The 25,839-nt window shown below is 28.0% G+C and overlaps 1 protein-coding gene across 1 annotated transcript in view; it reads right to left on the bottom strand.

Moving 5' to 3' along the window:
- Positions 1 to 4,688: 4,688 nt before the first annotated feature.
- LOC113363955 (aquaporin AQPAn.G-like) overlaps positions 4,689 to 25,839 on the bottom strand; it is an 85,755-nt gene continuing 64,604 nt past the window's right edge. The window contains exons 8-9 of the mRNA XM_026606432.1: positions 8,361 to 8,495; positions 4,689 to 4,752 (exon numbers count right to left, since the gene is read on the bottom strand). Of these exons, the coding sequence (XP_026462217.1) occupies positions 4,711 to 4,752; positions 8,361 to 8,495 (177 nt within the window). The 3' untranslated portion in view covers positions 4,689 to 4,710. The remainder of the gene's footprint in view (positions 4,753 to 8,360; positions 8,496 to 25,839) is intronic.

The raw sequence follows: 25,839 nt of genomic DNA on the forward strand, positions 1-25,839 counted from the left end.
TGTGAAAGTGAAAATGCTATATTCCCATTAACCAGTTGAATATTTTATCTTAATAAATCAATTTAAATTCTATTGATTACGTTAATTTATGTATATATATGATTATGATTATGTATATCGGGAAGTTCATGCAACTCCTTAAGGTAAAATACTGCTTCCTGTTTGTTACAAGATATCAGTTGGAAAGAATTGTTTTTAATGAAATAGAAAATTTTATTTGCAAATAAATCATTGAAAATTTCTTCTCGACAATGTTGAATATTGCTAATCTATTAACATTGATAATTTAATTATTAACAAATATCAGGAAGTTTACGCTCAGTTTTAATTGTTCTTAATTAAATTATGGTTTTATTTGGTTCTGGTTATTTATTTCAACTAGCAAACAAATATTTGAAGTAAGTAAAATAATTTTCACAGTAAGTAGTATATAGCTTTAAAACTTAACAAAGTACTGGTAACAATATCCATTCATTCTTATATGTTTATATTTTAGAACCGAGATAGTGAAAATGAAAATAGGCGACAAAATGGTAAAAGTGCAGAAGATCATAATGACTAAATCAGAAGTGCAAGCAATGGCTCGTCAAGGCAAAATTGAAATGAAAGGTGGAGCTATGGTTCTAAAACAAGGAGCCAAGATTGTAAAGCCTTTAGCTGCTAATAGTAAAAGTGCCGAAGAAAGTTCAAGTACTGCCAAAGCAAATGTAGCTATTGAAGATGGTGAGAAGCAGTCTGTTGAAACTAATTAAATAAACTATGGGATAGATTTCTGCAATTTCGAGATATTTTGAAAGTTATCTCATTGTATTTTTATCAAATATCATGTTTGTTCATGCAATACATTTTGGTATAATGTATTTAAAAAACAAAGCATACCTTTGGGTAAAACGATATATTTGTAATTTTATTTTATTTTAATTCAGACTTGAATTAATTTTATTTGTGCTTCAATTTTTAGCTAAACTAAAGTATAAATTGTACAAATGAACTTTTTATTTTTAATGTTTTATAAATATTGTGTTAGCTAATTAGTTCTTGAAATATATATTTTTGTATTAGGTAGGTCAAATGTGTGCATAAGATGCTTTACTATTTCAAATGTTTCTTTAAGGAAAATATGTGAAATTTTAACATTTTATTGATAATATTTACAGAAAAACTATTTTGTATGTAATAATCTTCCTTCGTATTGTTAACAATTTTTAGATTTAGTTAGTTTAATTATATATATATATATATATATATATATATATATATATAAAAGAATATGTGAATATAGGTTTTTAGATGTTTTATCCTAATAGGTTTTTTTATTTTTATTAACACTCACAGCTAGTTTGAAAACTAAACTTATTTACTAGTTTTGCACATTTTGCAGTATAGTTTTTCTATGCTACTTTCTAACTAGCTTTAATGCTAGTATTAACTAATAAATAATAAGGATTTAAATAATATAAGATTACATTTAATTATTGTAAAATATACTGAAAAATTTATATTCTGTTTACTGAAAATAGTAAAAATTTATTTGTTATATATACAAAATTATTTGCTAAATGCATGTTGGCTGATATTATTGCAATTTGCCGTATAAATTGTAATAATTTTGAAAAAATTTAACATCTGCAAAATTAATAAACGAATTATTTACTTATTCTTTGGTTGTAGAAATACAACCTAGAAATATTACTAAAATTAAAAATTTTAATTATTAAAAATGAATTTTAGTATGGATTTTAAAAGAAATGAATTACAAATTTATAATTAATTTAAGCAGCCAATTTGTTCAACTAAAAATGATAAATCAATTTTTGTCTAGTTTGTTCATATGTTTCAACTCTGGGTATTTGTCATCATTCCCAATCTAAATAATAATTTGTTTGACAAAATAAATACAATTAAAACATTTAGTTAAAACTATTTACTACTACAAACATAACTACTATTTCTATATAAAATATAAAAATTTAAAAATAGTAATTGTTGCTCTTTTTTTCGTTATTTAAAATTTTGACATTAAAAGAATATTCGCTATTAGTATTTAAATTTAATTTTGTTAAAAGTAATATGTTAATTTTCTCTTAATTGTATTAATTGTTTGAATATAAATATTTGTAATATAGATTTACTGAATGATGACACATATCAACTGTCAAAACGTGTAAAGAAATAAAAATTGATTTGCCATTTTTAAATTGAGAAATTAGCAGCTATCAAATTTAATAATAATATATATATAAACAAATAAATATTGTATAAACATGTATATAGCATACTTTGAACACTTAAAGTTTACATTTCACAAGGACCCACCAAAATTAGCTTTATGTAAAAAAAATTACAACTTACAAACTATTTGAAGAGCTTACTTTTATATTTATCATCTTAAAAAATTTATTTAGAAAATATAAATTTCTATCAATGTAGGCTCTTGAAATAAAATATAGGTGTTAATTTTTTAGTGTATTCTAGGTCATAGGTATTTTGTAATCAAAATTTTAATGCTGAAAATTCACATAAGATAATCTTGTATAATAGCACATTGCAAAAATACTATAAATATTACATATATATATATAATTATATAAATAAGTGATTATGTTTGATTGAAAAGGAAATTATCATTGTGGGCTTATAAAATTCAAAATGTATTTTAACAACAAAGATATAAAAATATTTCAATTTAGAATGCTTTTAAAGTTTTCGAAATCATGTCGTTATGTTACATACAATTTTATATGTTCTCTAAATAATATTAAGTATGCATGAATTTAATTTAAGAAAATATCATTATCAAACAATTGCTCTAAATATATGGATCAATGTTAATATATCTATAATAGAAATTTAGTAGAATAAAGAGAGCATATGAAAGTAATTGTTATACTTTATTATTGCTAAATAAAATTTACCTAAGGAATTAAGTTTTAAACAAATAGGCTGTTCGATATATAAAAATTATTGTGCTTGAACAACTACAACCATTAAATTCAGATAAGATGACGATTTAAATATTTTAGGATGTTTGTTTGGGCGATGAACGCTACTACAAAAAAAAATTAGATTTTTTTTTTAAACAATTAATTGCAAAGAAACGTCTTGACCGATTTTTTCCAAAAACTAATCAGCACGATTTCCAAATAATATCTTTTGCATAGTTTTTGTATTTATAAAATCGGTTCAGCATTTTTGACGAAAACGTTGATGAAAATTTTTGCACTTTTCTGCTTTTATAAAAAAACGGCTTTGAGGTCCTGCAAAATTATTTTACTTTTGAAATTAACGAAATTTGAAACTTCGTATTATTTTTCAGAAACTTTAAATGATCAAAACTTTTACTTCAAATGTTCAATGTATTATCAACAGTTAATAAAACTCAAGCAATTTATATATTTCAAACTTTATTTTACAATACGATATTATACAATAAGAATGGGCAAATGAATATAACATCTATAATATGTAAGTAATGCTAAATAAATAAAAACAAAATAGAATTCTTAATCTTATTAAAATAATAATACCTATTTAGGCATATATAATAGGTATTTAATTACTTAAAATTTAATTCATCGTATACGAAACATCAGTCAATAATTATTTTATAAATACTTATAATAAATCTCTGCAACTTAATAATAAATGAGAAAAAAAAGATTTACGGTTGAGCCTAATATGTTTATGAAGGCATGATAAGAGAAAACATTTGGTACCGTAGGCAGGATTTCAGCTATATTTAATAATCGATGAAAGATAAATAAAAATGACACAAAAATTAATAGAATTAAAAATTAATTAAATGATATTAATAAAAAAATTAATAGTGAATACTGGAGCTATATAGTCTTATACAAACTTGATTTTTGTTTTAGCCTGGATAGTACATATCCATTGCAAAAAGTATTGAATGAAGAAAAATGAAAATTAGGTCTTGTGACAAATGTGATAATAAAATGCCAGGTGTAAAGAACAATTCATATGCCAATGATGCAAAAAGCACTATCCATATAAAGAAACGTTGCATTTTAGGTTTATGCATATGCAATATATACATATGTAATATATGAAAATATATTAGGTTTATGTATATGTAATATGTGAGATTTTTTTGAAAAAAAAAAAACGACGGTTTACAATTAGTAAGAAATACAAGACTAAACGATAAAGAGCTACAAATATGATTTAAATATTTATATTATAAAATTTTAAACCATATATGTATAAACCTCTAATTCTTGGAGAATTTTCTCTTAAAAAATAATTTTTAAATTATCAATTATCGGATTTGTTTCGACTTTTCGGAAATCTATGGACTGTCTCCTTCCTCAAATAATTATTACTCTATATTCTTTTTGCTCTAACTTTAATGAATAATAAGGCTGCTAACGTTTCGAATTTATGACTTGTTTCATCATCAGTGTAAAGTAAATTTAATTATATGTGTCATTTCATTTATTAAAATAAAGTTTAAATTTACTCTGACGATGAAGCAAACCATAAAGTTTAGGTAGTTATAAAGTTATTGATATATATATATATATATATGTATATATATATATATATATATTATTATTATTATTATTAGTCTGGATAGTGCTTTGACGTTAAAGTTTAATAAAGCATTATCGCAATTATTTCATGCAAGGTGAGATGATCTATTAGAATTAGATTTTATGATATACGTAGTTTATGATACGAAATGAGATCTCATGGTTCTTCTATTTTATTGTTGCCATCTAAGCGTTTCATCTGAAAATAAAAATTTTATAAGAATATACGAAAAGAATGTAAGAAATTCCCAACAAAAACCACCACCAATATTCTAGAATGCACAAACCAAAATCTAAATTGAAATAAACAAATGAGGCTAAATTTTTGAGCCAATTGTTCGTAAAACGTAAATTTAATTAATTTTAATTTGAAAATTTGCTCTATTTCTTTTAAGTACAAAAATCGTAAAACATAGATGATATTCTACTACATATATTGAAAGCTTGATATTTCATTTGAAAAAGTAGCTTAAGTATAAGATAAAATAAGTGCAAAAATATACAATTAAATCTGTTAGAAAAAAAATAAAATTATTTTCCGAACAATTCAACAGTTAAGCAAAAACTACGAACAATCAGCTCTTGCAAATGATTTAAAAACACCACATAACATAAAAATATATACATTTATTTCTAAAATAATTAGTATTATACATCATATTATTAATACACTCTACAATATTACGAAAAACAATTACATTGTGTCAAAGAGATTAATCATATTGGAGAAGAAAATTTTCTAAGTTATTGATTGCACTTTTAAAACTAAAAGCAGTGAGATTCTAAATAAAAAAATATTTGAGGCAAAATTATCGTAAATAGGTCAAATAATTACGGAAATTTTATCAAAGGAATGAAAAAACACTTTTGGAAGCTTGCAGATGACCTTGCAGATTTTGAAAAAATTCGAAATAGGTACATAATTTCAATGATCAATTAATGATAATACTTATGTTGGCTATAATTGGAAAACGTGGTGTCAACAATAAAGAGCTACTTCGTAAAGGATGTTTTCAGACATTTGTTTTTTTTTGGGGACAGGTAATTGATTTTCATAGGTATATCTCAACCGCTACTTGAATTAAGGTCTGACAAGAAGGTAAAACAAGAGACATAAGTCACTCTGATGTTTCCAAAAAAGCCGATATTTCTTAATCACTCAGAGACCCAGATTTGCGGTCAGTGCGTTGCTTTTTGCAAAAATATCCCAAATTTGAAAAACAAGAGATGCCAGAAATTTCTAGCTTATATGCCAAAGCAAATTTCTATCCAGTACCTTCACTATGTAATTTTTTTTTGTTTATTTTGAAAACGTTAATTAAGTCATAGTACACTCTGTAACATAGGACAATGTGTTTGGCGACAAATCTGGAACTTCTGGGTGACCGAGGTATTTCGAAAAAAAAGCCGCTGAAAATTTTCGCAAAAATCTCCTTAACGAAGTTAAGCTATGTTGTCACCACCACGTATTTTTTCAATTTTGGATGTAACATAATTTATACTTTCTGAAAAATAATGATATTTCAAAATAAACTATCTTGTTTATTAGAAATCAACATACTAAAATAAAATAGATATCATTGATAGAAAAATTACTATTTACATATTTTTTTCTTGAGAAATCTGATACTGCAAATATCGCGTCATTATTTGCTTTGATCATTGATATGCAATTTAGTATCAAATATATTGTTTTAATATTTATGGTTTTAAAGGTGCATCTCGCCTAAGTAGAAAAGGACTACATAATCATGGTTGAATTAAACTTGACCGAAATATCTTTTACAAAAAATGTAGTTTTTGTTACCAAAACTAATACATAAAAGATGGTTATCGCAATTTAATATTTTTTGGTTTATAAGATATTCATTAAAAGTTAAAAATATAATTAATAATTTAATTATCCATTTATAACTAATGACAAGATTAAAACGGTGGATATAATATATTTTCTTTAATTTCGAGGAATTGATATAAAATAGTATAAAATTGAGTAATTTGAATCTAATGATTTGTTTAAAAATACAATATGCACATGTGTCTCAAAACAAGACGTGATATGAATTAAGTACTGGTATTGGATGTTGGAATACATATCAAAACTCATCTAAAAGCATTTCAGATAAAACTATACAGGGATGATCATTAATACTGGAAAATAGAGGTCGGAACAAATGTGATCAGCATAAATCATTCTACATAAATATGTATTTCTACATAAGTTATGTAACATAACCCTAAGACAACTTTTAAAGTACATTGATAATGAGATATTTATGGATTGAGGACACTACTGGTGAGCAAACTAAATCTTAATTTGTGGAAGGAGTTAATAAAAATGCTACATCACAGACCTAGACTCTAAAGAATGCCATAAAATCTATTTAGGGGTGGTATAAAAGTTTCAGAAGAAAATTTATGAATTAAGGGTATTATTAACAAGCAAAAGAGTTGTGGAAGGACCATCAAAGACCTGGACTTCTGAAAAAGCCTCAAAATCTTTCTGGACAGATTCCAAATGTGGTGTTGGAGAAAAATTGGTTGATACATGATATATCAGGAGAACAGAAATCTCAAGAAGATGCTGATTATGAAACTGAAAAGGAAATTAATTCCTATATTTTGATTAATTAAATTATTTGTCAACCTATTCGAGAAGATAATGGAAGGTAGTTGAAAGCTAAAGTGCAGGACTCCAAAAAATTTCAAAGAAAAGTAAACAATAAACAAGTAATGATGAAAACATATCATATGTCTAAATTAGATATGTCATCAATAAATATCCAATTTACTTAAAAGAAAAGGTTTGATAATTTTTGGTATCATCACTATTCCAAGGTGCTTGAATTCATTTGGTAATTATTTTACGCAAACTTTATTTAAACCATAATATCGATGGCAACAACGATATTTATATTTAAAAATAACTTAAACAAAGTTCAAGATAGGGTTAAACAATCCAAAAATCTCGTTATTCAGTCAATTGACTTAGGTGTCATTGTGAATTTCTTGTTTGTTTTTTAAAAAAGTTACAGAACTAAAAATAACTAAATTTTGCCAAATATCGCTACTCCAATCATTGGATGATACAATTTTTAGTATTGTGTTTCAAAAACGCGCTAGAAATTGTCATGTGATTCCATGATTCCACATATTGATGAAATAATAATTATTGGTGAAAGAAGTAAAACTTCTTTGGGCGCGACTAGGGTGTAAATCAGTACAAATGCAACAGAAGTGCGTTACAGCCGAATCGAGTGCCAAATTCGTCATTCGCTCTCGATGATATCATTTCTATACGGGTCGATTGTGATTAGTCGTCGTGTACGTGAATAGAGATCTGTCGTTGTATGCGTAGCGGCATCGACTAATGTTGATTTAATGAAAAATGCCTGAATCAGAAGAATATTTTACTCTGTTCCTTAAAAATTTTAAGATTCTTAAAAATCAAGCCACATGTGCATTCGTGTTAAACAAATCTTCTAATTATAAATATATTACTCATTACTTAATAATAATCATTAATAATTAATTTTAATATTTAAGCATCGATCGCACGTTTGTTACGCATTCATATCCAATCGGTCTTCTAATTTTCTGCCAGCTTTAGGCGTTTCGTCGATATAACGAAGCTGGAAAAAAATTTACATTATGACAAACTACAAGAAATATAATACACATGCATTTGTTAGACTCAATAACTCTAAAAGAATACTAGAAATAGACAACAAATATTATCTTGAAACAGTTACAAATAAAATGATCACTTTTTACCCAAAACCAGATATAGTATAGAATTTAACATACCTCTTTTTCATCAGCAGGCACTCTGTATCTCTCGTTGACTGGAGCAGTTACAGTGTGTAATTTTGGAGCAGTAAAAGCAGTTGTGTACAATAAAGCTGCAGCAATACCTCCGAGGATGGGGCCAACCCAGTAGACCTGGAAATTTTGAGGAAAAATATCAGGTAAGAGTAGCAATAGTTATAATAATAGTTTTGGGCACATGTTTCTGTTATTGCATTGTTGATAGCAGTGGTCAAAACAAATATTTGTGTAATGTCAAGGTGCTAGTTTTAGCATGTTTCATTTGTGGTCAGCACTAATAATAAAAATGAGTATTAAATCAATCAGTGCATGATACAAGATTTGCTGTGTAATGAGATTTTTTGATCCCAAAGATTAGATTACGTAATTACCAACTCCCTTTAAAATTCATATGCAAAATATTTTTCATTGATTTTCTTCCTCGCATTTCTGGCATATCAACTAGGAAACGAATTCCAAATATATCTGGTAAGTTCAAAAAAATTACTAGGCACGAAATTCTGCCTCATCGAAAAAAAAATTAAAAGAACTAAAATGATTGGCATTATTCAGAATTCACTCAAGTCCTCCAACATACATCGGAGAGAACTGAATCATGTTTTATTTCTCCTCAACCCAAATCTTTATAGAATACAAATGATTCTCCGTATATAGTAACATTTTCTACTAACCCAATGATCTTGCCAATGTCCAGCCAAAGCGGCAGATCCAAAAGCACGTGCTGGATTCATACCAGATCCAGTATAATCAACAGCTGCCAAATGACCTAAAGTTACAGTGAGACCCACGCTCAAGGGTGCCAAATAACGAACGGGCTGGTCTCGGTTTTCGTCACATGCTCCAAACACCTGGTAATATAAATTGAACTAAATTAGTTAACCATACAGAAACTATTTATAGAATTAATATACCATTGAAATGGTGATTTTAATCATCATCATAACAAGTCTAAATTTTGTTTTGATTGTGTTTGAACAGCAATCAGAACTAGGAGTTCTATATTTGGTTGTGATAATACTTTTCCTAAATTACGTTACTCTCTATCATATGAAAGCATTTACTAATCTGCACTTCTGATAAAAAAAATAATAATAATTTATGGTGAATGCGCATCACCTCTGGATAGATTGGATATGTTCTGCCAAGACTAAAACACGTTTGGCAATTAGATTTAGTTATTTAGTTATTATTAGACATTGTGTTGGTAATAAATTTGCTCATTTTCCAGAGTCAACGCCCAATCAATCGTAGATGGTATCTATCTATCTTTATTTTCCGAACCTTAGCTGATACGTTTCACCTATAATAACGTTCCCAATTTACTAGAAACATAAAAACCAGTGGCTCCTAAATACTAATTATTAAAATAGTTGTCATTTTCTAATACATTATATTCTTTACATATAAATGCTTCAAAGTTTTTCTATTATTTAACAAAAAATGCGGCTAATTTTGTGATATTCTGTTTCTACTTACGGCTAGTACTAAAACGAATCCCAAGAAGAATTCTACTCCCAAAGCTTGTGCAGGACTGACTGGACCTCCTGGTGAGGTCACTCCTAGCATTCCTTGTACAGATTCAGGTGTCAACGACTGTAAATAATAAATAAATTTTGTATCAACGAAATTTTTTTGACAAAATATTTAAATAGTTTCTATAAACATTTTAACTAAATGGAGAAATCAAGAAAGAAATAGAAACAACTAATAATAATCAAGTTGGAAATAATAGAAAATTGAAGTGTTACCAAAAAACAATATTTGGAATTTTTAATATAGGATTGGAACGAAATTAGACTTATAGAATCTGGATTTTATTACGTCAAAAAATTATTTTTCAAGAAAAGACATTACAAAATTTTGGTAAATGTGTTATAGGAAAGAACTAGTGCCATTGCTGAATTAATTGACTGTACGTTCAAATTATCATGAAAATCTATAAATATAGAGCATCATCTATAAATGAAGACAAACGTTTATTTCAAAATAAATAAGTAAAGTCAAAATATATTAAATTGAAATCTTGTAACTGATGATATGAAAGCTGGTATTTTATTACCACACTATCCTCTTGTTTCACAATCTGTTGTTTATTTCCAAAACATTGTTTTACTCATATGTTTATTAATTATTACAATTATTCGTTAAATTATTTATGCACGAAAGGTAAGTTATGTGAAAATTATCTAACTTTAATTTATTTAAACTATAGTTCAACACATTTATTTAAACTACTATACCCAATGTTTAGAATCACAAGAACCAATTTTTTAAAATAATTCTTTGTTTAACAAAATATCTAAAGCAGTTTATTTCAGAATTTATGAACTACAGATATTATTTGATTTCAATATTTCTATCGTCGTTTATATTCAGTAATATTAATGTCATTACTTTGTAATATTATTTGGAATTGTGTAATGAAATTTACCTTCAAAGCTGCTGATCCAGCCAGTGCTCCCAAACATTGTGCGACCATATATAGCAAACCTTTGAGAAACAAAACATCATATTATTATTACATACATATAAGCTATATATACACATACATATAAGCTATATACGTAAATATTACAGTGTTAAACTTTTGCCAAATGAAAACTTTTAATAACTGATTAACGGATCCATCCCATAGAATATGGATTTTTATCTATCATAAACCTTTTATTCAGAAATTTTTAAACAACGAAATTTCAAAGATGATATTGAAATGCATTTCAGTAGAAAATGAAGTCCAACTTTGCACAATAAGAACAAAAGAAGAGTTCTGTATCAGGATAACTAATAATCAATAATAAATAATAAAATAAATCCGTAGATAATGGATGTATAAAACATAATAATAATGGATAAATCCGTATAACTAATAATCAGCTCCTTACATCAGTTAATTTTCTTTGAAAATTCTCAATTATATCATTTTTATATCAAATTATTGGTAAATTAATAAAATCATTGTTTTAAAGGAACAGTGTTCAATAAATAAGGTGATCCTTTCAAAATTCTATTATCGATTTTCTTTATGTTGAGTCTTATAGGTTTATAGTTTCAAGTACTTAGCATAGAACAATTTCAAGTTGTTTGCTTGTTTTTTAGAAAAAAGTTCTAACTTTGAGATATATATATATATATATATATATATAGATTTGTGTGCAGATTAATTAATATAAATCACCTTTGAGAATGGAAATTCTGCCGGTGACAAGCATCCCCCGATGTGACCGCAGGGTTAATGTGCCCTCCGCTGACATGTCCTATTGTCTGAAAATAATAATGACATCGTGCTCATTAATTCATTATCGGTATAATTCAAATCGTAATACAACAGTATACAACATTGAATAATATAGCGTAGAGCGGGGCTTAAAGGTCCGCCAACGATATCTCAAAAATCACTTACGTTGAAGATTTTTTAACAACAATATTTGAAAGTAGAGGGTAAAAAATGTATAACCCAGACATGCCTTTGATTCTTATGACGTTGATATCGGGGGTTAAAATGCAATGTTTTAAAACCCATAACAAAAGTATTTTCGTGAGCACTGTTGTCTAGTTTACGAGACCTTGATATAATATTTAAATATACCCTATTTAAATGTTTCATAATAATTATTGTTAATTTTAACTTAGATTCAACAGTTTTTTATATAATCTTCATAAAAGCTTTCATCTGGGTAGGGTAAAAAGGATTAATTGAACCTTTCCCCTGGTAAAGGTGTAAACAATCGGAAATAGTAAATAAAAAAGTTAAGTTGAATAAAAGCAATTTTCTAGGACATAAATTAAATAAATAATTAAACTAACGCTGCTGATAAATATGCCCAACGAAATACCAGATCAAGGCTATTTACAATGTTTATAAATACATGGTATCGCAGAGTTCAATGTCAAATAAAAAAAATAACCAAATAAAGTTTAGAAAAAAATATCTCACGTTGTTTGGAAAATGTGATCTTTAAAGTGTAGCCTGGAGTTTTTCTTTCCTTTCCTTCTGTTAATTTAAACTTACAAACCGTATTACTGAATAACAGGAATATACTCAAAAACAATATCACAATTGCCTCCAGTTTTTAAGAATTAAGACTTTTAGTTGGACTATGATTTTAAATTCTTTATAATCAGTCGACTTTGAGAGACCCTCCTTTAAAAGACATGCACTAGAGTCTGTTTGGCAACTTACATCAAAAGTTAGCGCATTTAATCAGCATTTTATTTTTGAAAAAAAAACTAGTAAAAAAATAAATATCGAAAAATTGTCCCATAATTGCTAACGCACTCTAGATTCTTAATTTTACTATCTAGAACCACACTCAAAAACAATTTCATAATTGCCCTAAGTTATCATAAAGAAAGAGTTCTTTTTGACTATGATTTAATTTTTTTTTAATCGGGCGACTTTGAGGGGCGCTCCTTTTAAAAAAATGTACTAGAATGTATTGACAAACAAAAATTAATTATCAGGGTTGTAAATGGTAAAATACATGATCATTTTATAATTGAAAAAAAAAAACTAGTAAAAAAATAAATTCCGTAAAATTGTCCCCGTAATTGCTAATCCAATCAAATGTTTTTGTTTTGCACAAGCTTTTGGTAGATTCTTAATTTTACAATTAAATGGTTATGTAATTGTTTTAATTATTGTACACCAACACGGGCTCGTATGGCCTACCCTACATGAGCAGCTCATTATTCCAGAATTTAAGTAATTCTTGTAGATGAACCACTTTTCGTATAGCCCTCTAATAATTTAGAATGATTGTTTAGATCATGATACCTATCATTTTACAATGTTTCATCAAAATCGTCAACAAGATTTCGGCAATTAGTTGAGAAAAAATGATCTAGCACACCTTGCCCAAAAATAAACAGCATAACTGCTGCATAATATCTTTCACACAGTTCAAGATTTTTAAATTTATAATGAAATCTATAATTTTTCTAGACTTCATTCTAGAGAATTTGCGTATCCTAATATTAAAAATGATTAAAATAAAAAAGGCAATAAACCTTGGTCATAGAGTGTGGCACTGCACTAAGAATTAAAAACATTAAAATTGATATACAGCAATTTAATGATATTACAAATATATCAATTATATCAATTTCCACTTTTCAGAAGTTTTTAAACATATTGTTATAATTATGTGGTTTAATTTCTTAAAATAATTCATTAGTCCGAGCCAATTTACATAATTTCCAATGAAAACGCAAGCGGTCGTCCTTGCCAATATGCGATTATTATTGAAATATGACTCGACTGGGTCAAATTATATATGTAATTTATTTTGTCACAATACAAATGCATTTTAAGCATGATGTTTACTTAAAACAAGGAAATGGTTAATTGAAATAACGCTAGTTTTTCATTCTTCAATTAAAATGATAGAACGGGCAGGGACGTACTTAATTACTCTATAGAGGCAAGTTTTATATGATAAATGAAAATATATATTTCTTTTGAATTTCCGCATTTATTTATTTATTTATTTATTTATTTATTCATAAGCAAGCCGTAATCAATAATAATAGATATTATTTCTGTATTTCACATTATTATCTTTGAATCTTTATTTTCAAAACATCTACGAAGTTTTTGAATTATTGTATAGAGCAGGGCGAGGAACAAAGGTCCAATTTGAATCTGAGCAATCAATACAAATAACACATATCAAACGAACAACTATCTAATTATGTTCAGTAAAAATCCCAGCTGATTCGTCGTTGTAGAACTTCGTTTTTTTTCATATATTTCAAAACAAAAATTTGTAACCAGTTTCTTTGGCAGGGTGCAAAAAACAACATTTTATTTTTAATTTTAAATAGGTTTTATGGAATAATAGCTACATTATTTATTTAATTGGATGCAGTTTAATTATAAGGTTGAATAATAAAATTAAAAATCATAATCTAATTATGTATTTTTGAACATAATAAGATAAAATTTTGAATAATATAAGATCGCACTGGATACAACCTTTGTATGGTACTTTGTCAAAAGATTCATCATAGTTGAAATAACTATTAATTTAATTTATCTTTTGTAAAATAGCTTTTCTTAACTTATTTTATATACTATTTTCTTATTGTTTATATCTCGCCAGTATAAGGGCTAGGTCTTCCTTTTTATCCCAACCACATGTAAGCTATCCTAGAAATCATAGAAATGGAACACTTTAATCTAATTTAAAAATAGTAATGCATCTTATAAAACAATTAAATAAAGTATACTTAGAAATTATATTATAAAGAAAAGACTAACAACAAAACAAGGGTGCGTGTAAGGTGTGATTGAAGTAAAACTTATTTGATACTGTACAAGATGGCATTTAAGTAAAAATAAATACATCATATAACAATTTTGAATAATGTTAATTAGTAAGTAATATGGTTAGACTCGTGAGGCACACATTTAGTAGTGTCAACCATTATACACATTTATATAATGTGTATAAGTATGCCTTTATACTTCAAATATGACATGATCGGTTTGTCATTGTAATTAGCATTTAGAAATGAACCTTCATTAGAGAAATGAAGTAATTGCTGATTAATAAATTCTATAATATTCGTTCACACTGTGTATTATGTTAAACAACGCCTAAACAAATATTGTTTTCGCAACTTCGCCCATCATGTAATTTTGTTTGAAGAACTTCATGTAATTAAAATTAACATGCATTCATTGACTGCTTGTATTTTTTTACTTTTTCGCTGGCGATATAATCTCATTCTTTGAACAGCTGTAATATCTGTCTTGCCTAAAAAATGTTTTCCATTTCATTAACTTCAAAGATTTATAGAAACTGCGAATATCAAGATTTGTATCACGATGTAACTTTAAAATGTTTATTTTTTCTATGCCGATTTCCTTGGTAATATCGGTACGCATACAACCATAGATCTCTTTTCACATACACAACGACCAATCACAATCGACCCGTATAGAAATGATATCATCGAGAGCGAATGACGAAGCATTGGCACTCGACTCGGCCGTAACGCACTTCCGTTACATTTGTACGGATTTACACCCTAATCGCGCCTAAAGTAGTTTTACTTCAAAAGGCCAGACCATCAACAGTGACTATTGTATAACATTATTGGAACATTTGAAGATCAAAATCGAAAAACCACCCCACTCACTATATTCTCTAGATCTGTTCCAAAGCGCCCATATCCTGTTCTCCGATCTCAAAAGAATCTCGCCCTGAAGAAAGTTTTGCCAAAGAGATGACGGCCGACTTATGTGGGAAAGTACAAATCGTACTACAAAAATGGTTTCGAAAAATTTGCTATAATTATAAATCGACTTCAAAGAAACCTATATTGGATAAAAAAATGAATTTTGCAAAAAAAAATTAGTTTTTCTTAGTTATCCTACGGACTTATTGAGTAAAGTGATATATCTTGTTACTAGGGTCATTCATAGAATATGCGGAAGGAACGTGTAGAACGCGCTACAAGTTACAACGCGGACTGTTGCAGTTTCAGTGCCGCGTAATATGGAAACCGCGCTTCTAGAATACCGTGTAATATGAGCGTTGATTATGTATATAATCCTGAGCATTGCCTGATGACACAACAATGTAGACTTACAATTATATACCGTGGGACAAAAATTTCCGTAATCGTTTCCAAAAATCAACAATTATCTATAATTCACCTTTGTTATATATATATATATATATATATATATATATATATATATATCCAAGTGCATTATATATAATGATAAATTTAAAATAATTCATGTATATACACGTGTTGGTAAAAAACTAATTATATGTTCAACATGAGCCCGGTCACGCAAAGGCAATTTTAAAATTCAAATTACAACGAAAAAAGTCGTGATTTTCTCAATAGAACATATTTTACATAAAACGTAAAGCAAACAACATGAAACCGATAGCATGAAATTGAATTTTGTCATATATTTACATTATCAGTAAATTAAAAATGATTACAATTTTGAAAACATTTTTCAAACCAATTTAAATAATATGTGCACGCTAAATGAGCATTGTAAATAATTACTTTTGCATATGGGTAATTTTTATGTTGCTGAAAATGTTTATGTAAACTAACAGCACTTTAAGTTATTTCAAGGCATAATTCTATGAACCCTGAAAATTTAGCCAAAATTTTAATAGATGTTTCCTCACATATAAGCAAATTCCTTTAAAAAAATGGTAAATGGTAAAGATGGTAAACTCGCCACTATACTTAATTTATTTCGTAATATAATGTTAGACTTTTCACATGGAGGATATGATCTCAAAGAACTAGTTGAATTTCTATTTGACTAGTTGAAAGTGGCATTTTGCGTTAAGCTAAGTTGCAAGAACTTCCCGATAGGTTTGGTAATTGCCTTAATCGAACGAAATAGATAATTAGATATTTAAATAAAATTTTTAACAGAATATTTCGAAAATAAACTTTTCGCTTTCAGTAAAAACTAATCAATGCAATTTCCAATTGATATTTCTTAACCACATTTGTAATTAATTAATTATATTAATTATAGTGCACAAACACGTGCTTGGGGGGCGTCCATTAATCACGTGAGCGAGTTTTTAACGATTTTTCGCCCCCCCTCACTCTTGTTGATACATGGTGATATTCAAAATTACCCCCCTCTCCCGCCAAACATCAGTTACGAAAAAATATTGTAAAAATTTTGATTTTTTTTAAATGTTTGAACTTTTTTTAAAAAATTAGTTAAAAAATAAATACACGTGGTGATATCTTATTATACCTCTCCCTCCCCCATGTGATATTTCTTTATTTTTTGCCAAACCCCTCCTCCCCCTAAAAACCTCACGTGATTAATGGACGCCCCCTTGTATGTCCTAAAATTGCAGCTATAATTCCAAAATACAATAGATTTACATAAATCAACTAATTTTCGTGGGACTGTTTGTGAATTAAAAACGCCGAAACTTTTGACACTATCATATTTTTTTGACGAATGTTTAAAATTAAGCCTCTTCTTGTAGGGCCGTTAAATTTTAGAATGTTTAATTTGACCATTATCTATATCATCATAAAAAATCATCAAAATTGTCCAAAATATTTTTTTCAACAATTACCAAATCCCTATCTTTACCAAAAACTAATCAACGCGATTCCCATTCAATGACTTTGGAACAGTTTTTGAATTTTTGAAATTGATTCAGGATTGCGGCCCGCAATTTACGGGTTACACTTGAACGATTTTTTTTACTTTTCTGCTGATTACAAAGACCAGATTACAAAAGCTTGATCGATTGAGTTTTACGAGAAGGCGTGGACGAAAGATCAAAAGTCGGCTCACATACATCCAATTTTTTGCCAAACTTCTCCTTCGGGAAGTATAAAATAGTCCGACTTATTTTAAAAATACAGTTGCAATTAATAATTCATTTAAACAAATAATAATTTATTTATTCTCGCAAAATATTTTTTCACAGATTACTATTTTTGGTTTATATTATTTGTATTCAATTAAAATAAACCAACCAATAGACCTACTTCGATATTTATATCAAAATCACTTTTTTTAAAAATGAAATCGAGAAGTTATTATTTGTCTTCTTAAAATAAACTATAATTTTTATTTGTCATATCGATATACGATAGATTTGTGCATCCTTAGGGATTTAATCTAATCCCAAGAATAACATATCAAGATATCAACTCCTGTTGTTTATGTTACGCGATATAAATAATAATAACAAACTTAATTGTTGTCGTATTAATATAAATATATGACAAGGACCTATTCATAAATTTTATAATTTATGACAGTAGATTGTTTATCCATGATTATGTTAAGGCAATCTCCAATTGTTTAAACTAAATAAATATATCAACTAATCAGCAAATAAAATATTGGGACTACAATTAATGACACTGTTTTAAAATACTAGACATAGTACACATTTATATAAAAATATTATGAATATAATATTAAGAGAATATATGAATTTAAAAATATTGATTCTTATAAAGAACTTTAGAAAGTTCAGATTATTAACTTCCCGTAGGGCAAGTTATAGTAATCGCAAAAAAATCAAAAATGAAAATTTTTATATATCTTTACGTTTCAGAGGTTTCTGAACATTTTGGCATACCTTAGAAAAAATGGATGTGTGTGTGTGTGTGTGTATGTATGTATGTGTGTGTGTATGTATGTATGTATGTGTGTGTGTGTATGTATGTGCGGATACAAATTTTCGTCGACGATTTCGGGAACACGGATCAACCGATTTGAATAATTCAAAAAACATTCGATTCGTATTGATAAGGAGACGTGCTGATTAGTTTTTGACGAAGGCAGGTCTAGCCGTTCCGAAGATACGGGGCAAAACGGTAACTCAGTTTTTAAGAGAACGGAGCGTCCGATTTGAATAATTCAAAAAACATTTCACTTGTATTGACAAGATGAAGAATCGATAAAATTTTTCATGAAGGTAGGTCTAGCGGTTTCGGAGATATGGAGGAAAAAGTAAAAAAATGAGCCATTTGGCGGTCAAAAATGATCATTAGACATATGCACATCAAATTATCAGATATTTTATAGAGATTTTAACAATAAGCATACATTTTGTTAACATTCCTATGGGTTCCGTACCAATGCTTATGCGTTAGACAGCGACGCGGGGCTTACGCGCTTTATATTTTGTCCCTATGCAGTTAAAGCAGTACGATTGCTTTGAAAAGAAAGTTCAGATCTTCCACAATATGTCAAAATAAAGAAAAAAAAATTTTTACCCAAAAAAAAAAATTAAAAGAAAATTTTTTAAAAAAAAAAAATTTTTTTTTTTTTTATAAATTTTCTTTTAATTTTTTTTGACCTAGTTTAAAGTCGACAAAATAAATTTTGATGACTGAGCAATTATTTTTCGTTATATGAAATAAAACCGCATTTTTCCGTTCACGTTTTTAGGTGCACGGAACAACCGATATAAATGGTTCAAATAACATTCGATTCCTATTGATAGGGAGATGTACTGATTAGTTTTTGGCAAAGAAGCAAAGAGTGCAGAAAATAGAAATCGAGTTTCTGAGTAAACGGAGTATCCGATTTAAATGATCCAAAAAACATTAAATTTGTAATGATTGAGAAGAGCTGATTAGTTTTTGGCAGAGGCAGGTCCAGCCATTTCGAAGATGCATAGCTAATTGTACGAAAAATTGCTGTTTTTGGGAGAACTAATCATCCGATTTGAATTATTCAAAAAGCTTTCTGCTTGTTTTGACAAAATAATTGCTTTTGAAAAAAAATCTTCCAATTTTTTTTTCAAAAAATTTTTTTTGTATATCGAAAATAATGAAAATTTTAATTTTAATTCTGGCTGAAGTTTTAATAAAGCTCACTTACATACTTCAAATAATTTTAACTTTATAATTCAGTTTATATAATCCTTATAAATAAATATTAGACAATGTTACAATATTTATAATAATCTATTTGAAAACATTCAGTATTCCACGAACATTTCGTTACGGTACGTGAAGTTCTAGCATTTTGCCTTAAGGCACGATGCCATAATTGCCTCAAGACAGAATTTCACTTACAGCTAGTTTAAAATTTTATTTATCTATCCCTAATAGTTTCTGCAATTAATATAACAATTGGATCCAGAACATCAGGTAATTTCGTAACTGTTTCAAAATGATGCTCATATATCATTTCCAGTATCCAGTGCCACTCTGCTTGACCTAATATAGAATGACTATTGTGTTACCTAACTTTTTCTCTATTTTCCGTAACAAAAAGCTTTATTTTCCGTCCGTGATGTCGTGAATGAGTCAGTAAATCGTGTCGTACATGAGTTTGTTTTTGTCGAGAGTAATAATTATCAGCGATTATTTACGCTAGCACAAAGTACCGGCTGCGGCTGCGGCTGTGACTACTTTGTGCTCTCCTCCTTACTTCCACTTACTTCATGCTTACATGGTTCTATTCTGTTACGATTACCTTTGCGATTGCGATTGTCTTTTTTCTTTCATTCAATCCATGGTACACTCTTGAGGGAATTAATTGTAATAGAGAGAATTTGTTTATTAATTAGTAGTGCATGGAATCAAGGCAAATTGTTGGATCTTTCCGTACCAAAAACTAAGTTTTTTAAAACACATTTGTTGAGAATTTTGAAATTTTTGAAAACAAAAATGACGTTTTTTATTACTTTGGTACTTATGATTAAAATCTGTATAAAATACCTGATAATTTGATATGCATATAAAAAAAGCCATTTGGCTTTCGGCTCACAAATAATCGTCCATCATCGTACTACAAATAGTAATCTTCCAAAAATGGGTTTGTGCGTATGTGTGTATGTAGTATGTATGTATGGATACAATTTTTCGATGATGTTTTTGGGAGCACCGACTAATCGATTTGGATTATTCAAAAAACATTCGATTCCTATTCATAAGAAGTTGTGCTGATTAGTTTTTAGCGAATGTTGATTCAGCCATTTCGGAAAAACGGGACAAAGAGTACAGAAAATAGGTATAAATATGTATAAGCATATTTTTAAATTTTTTCAAACTTTTCAAATGTGTTCAAAATGTTAAAAAAAAATTAAAATTCTCAATAAAAGTCGATTTTTTTTCTGAGCTTTTAAAAATGTTTAATTACGATACGGGAAGTTTCAGCAATTTGCCTTAAGGCACGATGCCATGCACGACTAGTTACTTTTTATATCGGATCTCCGAAATCGCTACACCTGCCTTCCCAAAAAATTAATTAGATTTTCGTTTCGTCAATACATTTTTGAATCTTTCGTTTTTTTAATCATTCAAATTGAACGCTCCATTACTCAAAAACTTATATATCATTTTTGGCACATTTTTCCCCGTATCTTCGAAACGGCTGGACCTACCTTTGCCAAAAATTAATCAGCACGTCATACCATCAATACAAATCGAATGTTCAACTCTACTGGAAATAGATAATAATTGAGAATTAGCATTTGGACAAACTTTTGAATTGTTGTTTATTTCGTAAATAAATTTTTAGATTTTTAAAGTTAGACTGCAACGAGGCGCATGCACGCTTGGAAATTTCGTTTCTGAAACAGCTCAGACCGATCGCTTTGAAAGAAAAAAATGAAGTTTTATATCTGCCAAAAATTTTGAATCAAGGTACGAGAAGTACCAGCAATTGCCTCAAGCCACGATGCCATGCACCACTAGCAATAGCGGATTAAATTATATACACTATCGGAAAGTTTATGCAACTTGGCTTAAGCAAACTGTCACTGGCACCTAGTTTGTATTTGGAGACCTTATTGTTAGTATATTCTTTGAGAAAGAAAATTTTATTAAAAATTGAAACGTCACATTATCTACTCGATATGGATAAAAAATTGTGCCTCAAGACTTTAGTTAGTGCAGTTTTGTAAAATTAATAAATAGAAATTCGATACCTTTATTTAATCTTAACTTATTATTGTTCTTTAAAAAAATCAAAATATTTAAAATTCTGTTTGTTCATTTTTGTCTTAACGCACATAGTTATAAGTCACTAAACATAATTAAATTTAGTATTTTATTCCTCTTTTCTTATTTGAACTTCTATTTTCAACATAATTATTGAAAAAAATTGATTGACTAGACTAGATTATAGATTAAGTCAGGTTCGAAAAGGCAATGCGGCTACAAATAAAAGAATCGTTTAATAACTTTTACTGCTGTAATGATAATAAGCTGAAATTCAACTATTGTATAACGTCTTCATAAATCAAGTAATTTTCCAAACTAATTCACCAAGAAAATTAAATTACAACCGCTGTTATATTTAGTAACCAGGTATGCACTTCTTAGCAATTTTCAGGACGAGCAATCAAGAATTTTTGGCAACGGTCGTATGTCAACATTGAAATTGAATTTAGCAAACATTGTTTTATTGCCAATAAACAACTCGAAATGCGTTTGACGATTCTTGAAAACTTTGAATATTATTGAAAATGACTTCAAAAGATTCAATTTAAATAAGTTATTCTTGGAAGTTGCAATTCAGAATAATGCAGACAAACTAATTAAGTTGGCTGCCAGATTAGATATTGTTAAATTAGGAATTAGAGAAATAAATAACTAACTATTATATGCAATATATTTAAAAAATAATTTAATGGATTATATATAGGTGATTTATAATAGTAACGGAATACTCAATATAGAATAAATTATTTGCAAAAATCCGGAAGTATCGGAAGAGTCCAGAAATAATCCGAAAATGTGATGATAGTGATTGGAGTTGTTTTGAGTAAATTCACACATTTGGCTGCTACAGAACCTTAATTGACACTTAAACTGATATTCTCCGTGGACAATAAGTTGTGAAGAAATTGAGAGATGTTGCTGCTCAAGCAAATGGGCAATAGCTGGAAAAGGAACTTGAAGATAAATAATTCTACGAAATGAGGAAGATACTGGCTGTAAGTGGATTTCTGTCTTAGGGCAATTAAGGCATCGTGCCTTGAGGCAAATTGCTGGAACTTCCGTACCAAAAATTATTATTTTTTTAAAAAAGATTAACATTTTTGAAAAAATTTTACTTCGAAAAAATAAGATGTTTGAGAAACTATACATTGGACAAAAAATTACTTTTTTTTGAAAAAAAAATTTTTAAATTTTTTTTAGAAAAGAAATTTTTTTCTTTATTTTGACATTTTAGAAGATCTAAACTTTTTTTCAAAGCAATCGTACTGCTTTAACTGCATAAAGACGAATTATCAAAGCGCGTAAGCGCCGCGTCGCCGTCTAACGCGTAAACATTGGTACGGAACCCATAGGAATGTAAACCAAATTTATACTTATTGTTAAAATCTCTGTAAAATATCTTATAATTCGATGTGCATATGTCTAATGATCATTTTTGACCGCCAAATGACATTTTTTTAACTTTTTTCATTAGATCTCCGATACCGCTAGACCTGCCTTTATGAAAATTTGATCGGTTTTTCACCTTGTCAATACAAGTAAAATGTTTTTTGAATTATTAAAATCGGACGCTCCGTTCTCTTAAAACTGAGTTACCGCTTTTGGCACTTTTTGCCCCGTATCTTCGGAACGGCTAGACCTGCCTTCGCCAAAAACTAATGTTTTTTTAATTATTCAAATCGGTTGATCGGTGTTCCCAAAATCGTCGACGAAAATTTGTATCCGCACATACATACACACACACACACATCCATTTTTTTAAGGTAGGCCAATTCAGAAACCTTTGAAACGTCGAGAAATGCAAAAATTTTCATTTTCCATTTTTTTTGCGATTACTATAACTTGCCCTACGGGAAGTTACAATAGCATTATATAGAATTCTTGTGATCTTAAACTTGTGTCTAATTGTGAGATTTAAGTAGAATTATAGAATATAGAGAATTGGAATTATGAAGCTGGAAGCCGAATTGAAAAGGAATTCAAGAACATCAAAATGTAATTGAAATAAATATAGAAAATGATTTCTTAACAATATCGTGTAAAATCTCACACCTAATAGAAACAGTTTCATTAAAGTTCCAACAACTTCTGGATTATTACCACTACAAGATTTGCACTCATCCCAAAAATTTAGAACGATTATCAAGACTTCTTGTAGGCAATTGAAAAAAAAGTTAAAATGGAAAAAAAATCCATGTAATTTCAGATTTATTTTTCTGTTAGTTTTAGAAGTTATGACTTTGTATTAGTAACCACAACTATATTTTTATAATTGACAACTTTTATATATTAAAAAAATCTAAAATCCTGACTTACCATTACTACCATAAACACTGTCAGACCGAAAGTCAGGGCTATCAAAACTAAGTCGGCGGGCTGGTTTGGGTCCGTGACATTGACCACTGAAGCAAACCGAAGAAGTTGAGAAGCACATTACCTAAAATAAATAATAAAAAATATATTAATTGAAAAAATAATTAATACATTTATCTGTGTTACTCTCCTTTAAGTTATTTCGTTTTAGATTATATTCGAAAATTTTGAGTTTTTGAACATTTTGATTATTACAAATGATATTATAAATTATGTTATGATTACCCATAAACTCTGCGGCCAAATCTTTTATAAGTTTTTTCCTCATGTTTCAAATGAAAATATTCCCCAACTTGTAGAAATTCAGTTAAAGGATATCCAACTTATATTGTTTCTGCCAAATTACGACTGCAGTTAATCCTGTATTTTTTTGTTGTTTATTGAATTATTACGACGCATAATTATAGAAAAACAAGGAGAGAGAGTTTGACTGATATGGTGGTATTTTGTGTGAAGCATTGTGAAATATCTTTGATAACTACATCATGTGTTTTATTAACATTTGTTGTGATATTCGATGCAATAATGTTTGTCATTCCGTGGTCAAATTAGGAGTAGTCGTGGTAATTAAAAAAATTAATTACTAATGATTTATATAATTATGTTTCTGGACTGTCCAACATAAACCATGTTGACCATGTCCTATTTCTTTGACCATAATGGTAAATCGATTTTAATACAAAAGCAATGTGCCTTAAATCTAATTCTTCGACTTGACCAATATTTATCAAAATTTAATCAACACGTGAAATCTTTTATTCCTTTTAAATCGGATTGTGTATTAAACTAAAACCATTTATTTTAGAATTATGAAAGATATATACAAGTTTAGTTACAAGTTTATGAATGATTTAAAATATCTACTAAAATACAGTATAATACACCTTAATTTAAATTTTAACTACAAGTTCAAAATCTCATTTTTATTATTATGAATCCTTTAACGATCAACTTTACATAGAAGTAATTAATAATTGTCGAATGTTTTTAACTTTTGTTAAATAAATGGAATGTTTAAATAAAGCACGATTCCAATTCTATTTCACGGTTTTTATATTTGCCAAATCTACTCAGGATTTTTGCAAAAACGTGGGATCTTTCAAAACGTAGATAAAATTGTTTTCAATTACCAGTTCAAAGATATATAGAAACGGCTTTACCAATCATCACTTTAATATTGAGATTCATGAAACATCATTAAATTTTCAAATTGGTCCAGAAAATAAGAATTAAATAAGAATGTTTCATTTTATTTACATTGATAAAAAGGATCAAAATTGGACTTGAACTACGGCTCCAATTTTGGGCAATGATATGAGATGTAGCTCTAATTCTTTACCTTTTTTTATTTATTCCTGTATTTAGTCTAGAATTCATATTATATATTATGAAAAAAACCGAGGTCCTCTTTGAAACTAAATAAATTTACAAAAAATTTAAAAATTTGAAATCTATAAATATAAAAATGAAGGTATATTTTTTATATGAATAGGTCATATGTACTAAGCTAAAGAATTTTCAGTTAAATAACTAATTTAAACAAAATTAAAAGGTTTACAATAGTTTTTAGTCAAGCAAAATAGAAATTATGTCACCTAGAAAAACTTTAAAACATTTTTCTCCATAACTGGAAAGAATTTTGAACCATTTT

The sequence above is a fragment of the Ctenocephalides felis genome, unplaced genomic scaffold (genome assembly GCF_003426905.1).
Source record: "Ctenocephalides felis isolate EL2017-DRISC unplaced genomic scaffold, ASM342690v1 CF-g0.4_SCAFFOLD_00845, whole genome shotgun sequence".
In the NCBI taxonomy this organism is placed as follows: Eukaryota; Metazoa; Arthropoda; class Insecta; order Siphonaptera; family Pulicidae; genus Ctenocephalides; species Ctenocephalides felis.